Source organism: Mya arenaria, chromosome 4 (assembly GCF_026914265.1).
Source record: "Mya arenaria isolate MELC-2E11 chromosome 4, ASM2691426v1".
NCBI classification, from domain to species: Eukaryota; Metazoa; Mollusca; class Bivalvia; order Myida; family Myidae; genus Mya; species Mya arenaria.
Window position 1 is genome coordinate 38,963,471 of NC_069125.1, and position 11,984 is coordinate 38,975,454.

General features: G+C 35.4%; 1 protein-coding gene across 1 annotated transcript; it reads right to left on the bottom strand.

Annotated features, from left to right (window-relative positions):
* Window positions 1-243: 243 nt before the first annotated feature.
* LOC128232672 (potassium voltage-gated channel subfamily C member 1-like) lies at window positions 244-1,262 on the bottom strand. Its single transcript, XM_052946368.1, has one exon. The coding sequence runs from the start codon at window positions 739-741 to the stop codon at window positions 271-273; it is 471 nt and encodes a 156-aa protein (XP_052802328.1). The 5' UTR covers window positions 742-1,262; the 3' UTR covers window positions 244-270.
* Window positions 1,263-11,984: the final 10,722 nt, after the last annotated feature.

Sequence of the window (11,984 nt, forward strand, 5' to 3'; positions counted from 1 at the left end):
CATAAACCCGGTTTAGTGGCAATGGGCAAACGCCAAAGACATAGAACACAAATTTACAAACAAGAAACATAGAACAGCACAAAACTCTACAAACAGCACAGTGCATAAATACTATATATATATATATATATATATAATTGGTATGTTTGTTAGGTACCGCCTTGGAACGGTCAGTAAAATGTAAATTTACTGGGGGTTTAAACCAGTTTATGCGCACAAACCTCACTCTTATCCCAACAATTCTTAATAAAGATAAACAAAACAACAAGGCTAACAGCAAACATAGAGCGTTGACTCACCACCATCCATCTCTGCAAGGGTTTCCTGGGCATTTCGATGGGCTCGATAGTTTGACCAGCAGCATGGCTCTATTTGTTTCTCATCCAGCCCCCAGAAGGCCAGCTCTTCTTCAAAAAGGGGTCCGCACACGTCCGTAGGTGCATGAAGTTTCCCCGTGCGGTAGTAATTCAAAATCATATTAAACACGCCTGGGTGTCGGTCGAAAAAGTACTCTCCTGATTCTGGGTCAAAGTCTGGATTGTGGCCACGGCTATTGGTCAACCACGCCAACCGAGTGTCGGGAATGTTCTTCAGCGTTGAACGATATGTTTCGTACCTGATACCGCCAACATTAATCACGATTCGGTGTTCGCTTCGTCGCCCGGTGCAACCGGACTGTCGGTCGAGGATGGAGGACTTTGGGGCGATTAGAGACCTCCGCGAGAAGTCAACTAATGACATTGCTTACGTTTTGTTATCTTTTTATGAACACCATGATAACCACGAACTAAAATTGCACCATTTATGGATTTTGCTTAAAATAATTTTATGCATATCCTTTAATATCCCGAGAAGAATAACTTTTATTTCCTTCGCAGAAAGAGACACGAATGACAATGTATTTTTATTTATATCAATTGCTCCATTCACTGACGACACATAAATACCGATAAACAGTATTGTGCGTTTAATAACGAGATAATTAAGAGAAGTTTATCACTCATTATCTATCTACCTATGTTCTCGATGCCACAAGAGAGTGATCCAAAGTCATTATTCTGATTAATTCCAGTAACTTATCACCACGTTGTATAATCGTCCTTACAGTAGTGTTGGAATGCCCACATGGTATCGTTGAGCGATCAACAACGAGCGAGTGAGCTGCCGCGTCATTCTATGTCGCGGTAAATCGTCAGCAATGCAGCAACCAGGTAGCGCTTCAAGAGAGAGGGCAGAGACTCTAACGTCTTGCTACCTGTTCAGTGCAGCACAGACAAGTGCTAGTTTCATTTCAGATTATTTATTTTCATGTGGCTTCTATTACCTACCCGCTGATTTCCCAAGTAGTTGATCGGAACGTGTGGCTAGGGATTACTGGAACGACGCTTGCTCCAACGGAGAAGCAATTGACGGAGAATTTTAAAATGTATATATGTTTTTGGAATAGGAATATGCTATTAAAAATAAATAACACTTAGCAGTATTCATTTTATTGGAATTTAAGCAATAGAAGCAATCATTTATTCGATTTTATAGTTATATACAATTATGTGTGTCACATAGGTCGTATCATTAAATGTTGTTTAAGTACAGCATTCACAACTGTTTCTACGAACAATACAATTAATTGCAACGTTTAAGTAGCATTATTAACAATTCGGTGTGGTATGAAGAGCTATTACTTATAAGTATCTCATATAAACATAACAGTGTTATTTAGATATATATATATTCTCCTTGGTTAGAATCATAGAAGAATAATAATATGAAGAAGAAGAAGACGATGACAACAACAGCATCAACAACAGCAACAACAACGACACAAATATTAATCATCATAGACAACAACAGCAACAACCACAATAACAACAACAACAACAACAACAACAACAACAACAACTACTACAACAACAACATTTGTTCATTTGAAATATTTATTTTTTCGAGTCAGTTAAATATAACCCATATGGAACTTTCATTCAAAACTTATATGCATGTTCATGCACACAGAGTCTGATACCTTGAGTCTGTGCAAGTAACCGTTAACTAAATATCATCTAATGATTGCTTGTTAACAATATTTAACAATTTAAGGAACACAATAACTACCTTATAAGGATATAACGTAGCAAGAACCATTCACATATAGAATTAACAAACACATTTGCAAACCGTATTTTATTAATCAACAAGACATTTGATGCTAAACAGTAAAACATAGTTATTATTCAAACTGTTTTGAAACTTGTTTCGGTTTAAGTGATTTTGAATATATTAAAACAGAATAACAGTATGATAGTATTACAAAGTGCATGTACCAATCAAATAAGAAGAACTACAGGAGATATTAGCTTTTTCATAACAGTCTGTTGTTTGTTTATTTTGTTCTTAATGTTTCCGTACCTTACAGGTGGTTTCTCATTAAAACGCACTGAACAGAAACAATAAGACAAAAGAAGAATGCAGTTTCTACAACAGATGTTTGAAGTATATTCGTGTTTGGCAGCGTTCGCATGGTGTTTACTTTTGGCGTCCCATAATTTTCAACAACAATCTGCTTTGAGGAAGCATCTTAACATTAACAAATGATTAAGAATGTACCTTGAGTAGTTAAGGGGAAATATTTCCAGGTAAGAAAACAATTAACAATTTTCCAATGACTGTTATGATTTGTCAAGCACTGTCAGTGACCTATACCACCGGTGTTAGCGTTACTCCATTCTCCAAAATCACCCAGTTGTTACATACCGTCAGTGGCCTTGACCACCGGCGTAAGAGATACTCTATTCCAGAACCAATCAGTTGTTAAACACTGTCAGTGGCGTAAGCGTTACTCTATTCCCCCAAATCATCCAGTTCTTAAACACTATCAGTGGCGTAGGCATTACACTATTCCCCTGAATCGCTCAGTTTTTAAACACTCTCAGTGGTGTAAGCATTACTCATTTCCTCAGACTCACACAGTTATAAAACACTGTCAGTGGCGTAACTCTATTAGCTAGAATCACCCAGTTGTTAAACACTGTCAGTGGCTAAGCGTTACTCTATTCCATAGAATCACCAATCAGTGGCGTCAGCGTTACTCTATTTCCCAGAATCACCAAATGCTGAACCTCTGTCATTGGCGTAAGCGTGATTCAATTCCCGGGAACCACCCAGTTGTGAAAGATTGGCAGTGGTGTAAGCGTTACTCTATTCCTCAGAACCATTCAAGTTGTGAATTGCTGTCAATGGCGTAAGCGTTGCTCTATTCCTCAGAACCACCCAGTTGTAAAACACTATCAGTTGCGTAAGCATCACTCTATTCCCTACAACCACCCAATTGTAAAAATGCTGTTAGCAGCTCAAGCGTTACTTTATTCCCTAGAACCACACAATTATAAAACACTATCAGTGGCGTTAGCGCCACTCTATTCCGTAGAACAACCCAATTGTAAAATACTGTTAGTGGCGTAAGCGTTACTCTATTGCCAAGAACCACCCAGTTGTTTAACATTGTCAGTGGCGTAAGCGTACCTCAATTCCCTCGAATCATAAAGATGTGAATTACTACAAGTGGCGTGAGAGTTACTCTATTTCCCAGAATCACTCAATGGTGAACCTATGTCAGTGGCGTTAGCGTGACTCTACTCGCCGGGACAACCCAGTTGTTAAAGATTGGCAGGGGCGACAGCTTTACTCTACTCCTCAAAACCATCCAGTTGTAAAACACTATCAGTGGCGTGAGCGTCACTCTATTCCTTAAAACCACCAAATATTAAGATACTGTTAGTGACTAAAGCGTTACTCTATTACCCAGAACCACCCGATTGTGTTATATTGTCAGTTGCATAAGCGTTACTCTATTCCCTAGAACAAACCAGTTGTAAAATACTATCAGTGGCGTAAGCGTGGCTCTATAACCTAAAACCGTCCAGTTGTTTAACACTGTTAGTGGTGTAAGCATGACTCTATTTCCGGGAACTAACCAGTTGTGAAAGATTGGCAGTGGCGTAAGCGTTACTATTTTCCTTAGGACTGTCAGTGGCGTTTGCGTTATTCTATTCCTCACAACCGCCCAGTTGTTAAACACTATTAGTGGCGTAAGCGTCATTCTATTCCCTAGAACAACCCTATTGTAAAAAAAACAGTCAGTGGCGTAGGCGTTACTCTTTTATCCAAAACCACCCAATTGTTTAACATTGTCAATGGCGTAAGAGATACTCTATTCACTAGAATCACCCTGTTGTAAAATACTGTCAGTGGCGTTAGCGTTACTCTATTCCTCAGAATCACACAGTTATAAAACACTGTCAGTGGCCTCATCTTTACTCTATTTCTCAGAACCACCCAGTTGTTTAACACTGTCAGTGACGTAAGCGTAACTCTATTCCACAGAACCAAATACGTGTTAATCACTGTTAGTGACTTCAGCGTTACTCTATATCTCAGAACCACCCAGTTGATAAACACTGTCAGTGACGTAAGCGTTACTCTATTCCACAGAACCACCCTGTTCTGAAACACTGTCAGTGGCGTAAGCGTTACTCTCTAGAATCATCCAGTTCATTCAATGATCATGGACGGCAAGAAATAAAGACGACGTAACGTACAAGGTTTTTAAATCCTTTCATCACGTCATCTTACTTTTCAAAAGAAATATACGTATTTTATACATATTTCTTTGGAAAAAAAATCATATCCTATTCTTTCGGCCTCAATTTTTTTTAAGCCATAATCATTGTAGATGTTCTCTGGACTTTTAAAAAAAAATGAATTAAAGTATCCTGAAGTGAATAAATGTATAAACCTAAAGATAACTTTATATTGTTTCTTTATATCTAGTGATGAAGGCGTGACGCTGAAACGTTCGAGATAATAAACTTTACATGTGTGTGTGGTTTATTTTATTCATAAACCTAAACATAACACTCTGAATACATACTTAAAATTAACGGATAAAGTCTGAACGAAATAGGATATAATATTGTTTATACAAGTTATAGGTTGTAATTCGTATGGCATTTTCTCCCTAGCGTTTTCAATTATAACGCACGACCCCTAATGATTTTTTTCGTTTGTAATAAGTATGATTTACGAGATTGTAATTTCACAGTCTATTAGCTAATACCTCCGATAATTTGGTAACTCTGTGCTATAACATGTGAGAAAATAGTCAGATAAAAAGGAAACATCTAATTGTAAATGGCATTTATTGACAAAGATAGTTTATTAAGCCGCAAGAAGGATTTGATAGTTTTAAATATAGTTGCAAACAAATGATAAAGGAAAAAAGTCGACTTCAACATTTATTTCCAATGAATGCTTGCTTTCAAAGTCTTTTAAAAGTTTTAACACGAATTTTCCATGGGAAAATGCCCTAGTATTCTGAGATTGCAATAATTTCCCTTGTCTTTATAACTTCTCGACATGTGTATGGTTCAGCCAAAGTGTCCAGCCAAAGCTACAAAGCTAACAAATTAGCTAATAAATTATTTAACGATTTTTTTTTCTAACATGTGCATTCGTTGTGATCAATTTCATCCGGTTCAAAATGGTATCGAAATGACAGTTTACAATAGATTAAACCAGTCCAATGTTGATGGTTCTTGATTTGTATGATGAAATTTAGGTTTTTGCTTCAGAGTTTATGTAAGAGCTGTGTGGCTGATCTAACTTTCAAAGTGTAGTTTTTGTCTGGTCCTTAGAGATCATAACTAGGATCACAACACAACCTCGGATTAGTGTGGAATTTTTACCATGTCTGGATTCTTATTATTTAACAAGGCTGCAAGTGGATGTAAATCGCATAATTTTAACTATGCAGTTGTGCCCAAAGACTTAACTATTCGGAATTTCAACCGGGAATCAATTTGAACTTAGTTATAAGTATTAAAAGTGTTATTGTTAGATTCACGAACTACTTTCACAAACACACCGGCATACATCCAAGGCTCATTATAAAACGGAGATGGGCGAGGTGTTCCGATTTCCGACATCGACATGTAAAATTCGCTCTTTGATAACTGAGTACGATGTTTCTATGTTTCAACTGCCAACTATGTGACAGACAAAACGTAATTGGCAGCGACTTTACGTGACGGTCCACGTGGAATAACTGAACTGCGCACCTAGGTGGTGACACGTTTAATCGTTCACTGTACAGAGTTTAGGTTGTTATTAATATTATCCAAAGACGTGAACCTATACATTGTAGAGTGATGTGAAACGTAACTGTTTTCCATGTTGCAGTTTTATGGTGACTTATATCTGTCATTTAGAGTTTTCGAATTTTCGCGTAAAAGGGCTTAAATGCACAAAGTGGTTCCACGAAATATTATTCTTTAATGACTATTGAACAGTTAATTATGCGTAGCAATTCTTCAATTATAGCTATAACTTATTCTCAAAAATACACCTTTATTGTGTTCACAGAATCAAAATCATTTTTGTTTATAAAAGATTGAGCTCTTCAAATTCAAACAGTGAAATGGAGATGATCTTAACGTCTTGAACACGAACTGGGCAATACTGTTCAATGTTTTGTCTTTCTCTTCATAATAGGTACAACCTTTTAATGTTTTATTAATGCCAAAATCATGACGCAATTTTATTTTTACAGACAAAATAGATTTTGAAAGTAGAATTCTGGAGGTAAAATTCTGGAGAATGTTACAACTACCATTTCCATAAATGATTTTTTTTTAATTAACCGATGATTTTGCCACTAATATTACTCTGATGTATTCGAAGGATCTCGCTTTCTGATTGTATGTGTACGAATAGGCTATGCCCATTTTCTTGTTTTTACATGTTTTAATGTTTTAATTCAGCATTAACAGCATTTTAGTAAGCCATCAATAATGTATTCTAGAATCAGCTGAAAATCAGTTCTTAAACAATGTAAAATAATTAATGAAGCTTTTTTTGTGTAAGATGATCATACAAGAAATATGCAATTAATATTCCAGGTATTCAGTAATTTCAACTGTGCCAGTTTAATTCAATATGCCATTTAATGTCTGCTCCATTTTAACCGGATAACCTAAGACTAATAAGTCAGGGTTTAACTCTTACAATTTTTTAAATTTTGCCTTATTATCATGTTTTATAATTCTTGAGATTTAACTCAGTATCCAAAATAAAACCGATAATCCCCCAACCACCACACCCCCGTAAAGTATTAACTCATGCGCACTATTTGTACTTCAACAATTAAAGAGGTATACTATCCATTTGGTTTTAAAATATAGTGTCGCTTTCCTTTTCTCTCTCAGTAGGAAGTACACAAACAGCACGTTATGTCTCGATCTTAAATATCATGTATATAGTTCGCAGTGCTTAAACGTAAATATCACAAGTACAAAAGTTGCTGCAAGATGCAGCAATTGGATGTTAGCGCGGGCCAACTATTTGTTATGCATGTATATATGTAGGGTCGAACGAAGTAAATAAAGTAAGGGCTAACATTCATTGCAGATGTCAGTGAAATGAAGCTACTTAAAAGATGACAGTATTGGGCTGTTGTTTTGAAATGAAAAACAACAACACAATAACAATTGTACAACTGATGGTATAACTATGACAGAATCCATGATTGTATCAAATAACTTTTTTCATGTATTCAAAAAACACACATTTATAAAATACAACATGGCCACAGTGGTGGTTTTCTTTTGGAGTGGCTCATATGATAGCTGAAATGTTAAATATGCCAAAATGATCTGTGGCGTAGATGATTTATAGGCATGCATGATGGAACAAGAAAGCTGCTTTAAGAAATGTGCGAAGTGTACATGGTACTTAGTGTGAAGAAGAAAAACTTGATCCTGAAATGAACATGCTCTTCAAGTCTAAACATAAGAATAAAAAGACATAAATAGTAGTTTAAAAGTATGTGGACACAGAGTAATGACTTTGATAACAGTGATTGAAAAATAATCATATTATATAAGCTGTTGAACATACTGTCGTTGATCTTTCATTTCTCGGGATTGTGTTTCCTTTTTATTAATTACTTAATCAATCGCTGCCACCATCCAAGATAATACTTGGAACAATAATGAAGAATATAAACGTTTTTAACACTTTATTTTCACAAACACACTAACACTTTATTTTCACAAACACACACAAAGCGTTTAATTTAGAATTTATAGTTATTTAAGAGCGTCTTAGAAATTAAGATGTTTCAGTGACCAAAGTGTTAAACTTCCTAAAGAAAGATATGCCGAAAGAGAGAGCAATCAACCGAGAGCTCCTGACAGAGAGATCCTAAGGTACTTTACCTGCTTCGTTATATATTACCAGTTGCATAACAGACCCAAAGTCAGCTGATCAAAAAGTTGTGGTCTCTCAAGAGTTTCTTGAGGTAACTTACATAATAGTTGGGGTAACTTACATACTAGTTGGGGTCCCTTGCATAATAGTTAGGGTAACTCTATCAAGAGTTTCTTGGGGTAACTTACATAATAGTTGAGGTAACTTACATACCATTTGGGGTCCCTTGCATAATAGTTAGGGTAACTCTATCAAGAGTTTCTTGAGGTAACTTACATAATAGCTGGGGTAACTTACATACCAGTTGGGGTCCCTTGCATAATAGTTAGGGTAACTCTATCAAGAGTTTCTTGGGGTAACTTACATAATAGTTGGGGTAACTTACATACCAGTTGGGGTCCCTTGCATAATAGTTAGGGTAACTCTATCAAGAGTTTCTTGAGGTAACTTACATAATAGTTGAGGTAACTTACATACCATTTGGGGTCCCTTGCATAATAGTTAGGGTAACTCTATCAAGAGTTTCTTGAGGTAACTTACATAATAGTTGGGGTAACTTACATACCAGTTGAGGTACCTTGCATAATAGTTAGGGTAACTCTATCAAGAGTTTCTTGGGGTAACTTACATAATAGTTGGGGTAACTTACATACCATTTTGGGTCCCTTGCATAATAGTTAGGGTAACTCTATCAAGAGTTTCTCGAGGTAACTTACATAATAGTTGGGGTAACTTACATACCAGTTGGGGTCCCTTGCATAATAGTTAGGGTAACTCTATCAAGATTTCTTGGGGTAACTTACATAATAGTTGGGGTAACTTACATACCATTTTGGGTCCCTTGCATAATAGTTAGGGTAACTCTATCAAGAGTTTCTTGAGGTAACTTACATAATAGCTGGGGTAACTTACATACCAGTTGGGGTCCCTTGCATAATAGTTAGGGTAACTCTATCAAGAGTTTCTTGAGGTAACTTACATAATAGTTGGGGTAACTTACATACCAGTTGGGGTCCCTTGCATAATAGTTAGGGTAACTCTATCAAGGGTTTCTTGGGGTAACTTACATAATAGTTGAGGTAACTTACATACCATTTGGGGTCCCTTGCATAATAGTTAGGGTAACTCTATCAAGAGTTTCTTGAGGTAACTTACATAATAGTTGGGGTAACTTACATACCATTTTGGGTACCTTGCATAATAGTTAGGGTAACTCTATCAAGAGTTTCTTGAGGTAACTTACATAATAGTTGAGGTAACTTACATACCATTTGGGGTCCCTTGTATAATAGTTAGGGTAACTCTATCAAGAGTTTCTTGAGGTAACTTACATAATAGCTGGGGTAACTTACATACCAGTTGGGGTACCTTGCATAATAGTTAGGGTAACGCTCTCAAGAGTTTCTTGAGGTAACTTACATAATAGTTGGGGTAACTTACATACCATTTTGGGTCCCTTGCATAATAGTTAGGGTAACGCTCTCAAGAGTTTCTTGAGGTAACTTACATAATAGTTGGGGTAACTTACATACCAGTTGGGGTCCCTTGCATAATAGTTAGGGTAACTCTATCAAGAGTTTCTTGGGGTAACTTACATAATAGTTGAGGAAACTTACATACCAGTTGGGGTACCTTGCATAATAGTTAGGGTAACTCTCTCAAGAGTTTCTTGGGGTAAATTACAAAATAGTTGGGGTAACTTACATACCAGTTGGGGTACCTTGCATAATAGTTAGGGTAACTCTTCTATAATAGTTTGGGTCCCTAATGTAATGGTTGAGGTCTCTCAAGTATTTACTCATGTAATAATTTGGGTTTCTTGAGTACCTTTGGTCACTGAGTGCATTCATACTTATTGACAAATAATCATACTATTTCTACAAAACTGGAAAGGATAAGAGTGGCAAGAAGTAAAGTAAACATTTCAGCTACTATACTAAGGAGCCTATTTTGATTATACAAATCTCATTAAGATAACACCAGCTGTGCATAGAATACCAACAAGTAAAGCAAAAACTTATTTGAGTAATCTGGGACCAATAATACCTGTAATCTTACTCCCAGGAGTAATTAACTATATTTTTATTGATATGCTGTACTTTTAAAATTGCCACAATACTTTAGAACATATATACAGAACATACATAATACACTATCAATATTTGCATTGTTGGTATTGGTAATAGCCGAAATGGCAGAATTGTTTAGTCTAAAGAGAAGAAATTACAAGAAGTATTTTTAAGATATTGAAAAGAAATGTGTATGGTTCTGGAATGTCAACACCTCAGTCACATTTAATAGACTATGAACATTTTTGAAACAAAAGAAAGGCAATGACACAATATGAATACAATGATACAACAGGAAGGTAAAGTTTAGATAAAGGAAGTTTATAGTATTCCAAAGGAAACAAGTTTTGCCTATAATGACACTTACAGGTAATAACCATTATGTAATTAACATGCATTATGCCTTTTTAAGGCATAAGATATAAGTATGATGAGCAGAATGTGATGCAGATTGATAGTGGAATGTCTAGGAAGTTGATCACTAAATGTGTATGGAAATATTAAACAATAATGACGCAAAAGATTTATGAAGAAAGTGGTGGAAAATATAGGTTACAATGAAATGAAGTGAGGAATATATTTTAATACATGAAAAAGTGAAGCATTTGTACAAAGTTTGGTGGAAATGTGTTAGTGTTATTTCGCCTGGAGAACCTCTTAATTCTTTAAAATATTACATTGAAATATAAGAATGAATACTGCATTGAGTATTACTGAAATATGAACATATGTACAAACAAGAAAGAACATGAGCAATATAACATTTTATACTCGTTTACATTTTGTATGCAACAAAGAGTAACAAGTATGATAACAAAACTATACAGAGTTAGTATGTATGCTGGGAATGGTAGAGTTGTACTAAAATGTAATAAACAATAGAAAGAATATTTGTTATAATTTGGCGTAAGTGCGACATATACATTATGACCAATACATGGAATAAGAATGCACACAGACAAATTAATACAATACTAAAATACATGTTGCCACTATTTCACTGAAGTATTCACATTGTTGAATGTCAATACAAGAAGACATAAGCAATGACATAGAACAGGTATGAAAGAAAAGAATATAAATGAAAATACATGAAAACTTAGTAATATGTACCTAGTAAGCAAATGCACAGTATTTGAATGAAACTATTTATAGGGTGATAAATATCTTTTACATGGGGGGGGGGCTTAATTGACTCAGTTTGTGTTGAAAATAGGTACATATGTATATTTGTTAAATGATTTACTAACTTAAAAGTTGGAAGTTGTCAGACCCAAAACTATAAATGATATGCTTGTAGTTTTATATAATCAGTATAAGCATTGCTGATATATGGTTGATAGCCAAAATGTCATTATTTTTTAAAGTTTGAAAACCCATAAATCACGAAAATGAAAAACAACAACACACAATGGAATGGTTAAGGGTCATGCCAAAAAATAGCAGGGTAATTGAGAAGTTGAAACAGGCATTCATTTTTAAGCATTATGAATTCTAATGTTTGTAAATGGAGAGTCAGTGCCTATAAAAGAGACATTGATTGATATATTCATCAAAGTTAAAGCTGCACTCTCACAGATTTTTGACTTGGAACGAGCCATATTTTGCGAAAATCCATTGAAACCAGTTATATAAGACTGCTGACAAAAAATGATT

Bases quoted from the DNA above. Each gene is read 5' to 3' on its own strand.
- LOC128232672 (XM_052946368.1), bottom strand. From the start codon at position 741: ATGTCATTAGTTGACTTCTCGCGGAGGTCTCTAATCGCCCCAAAGTCC.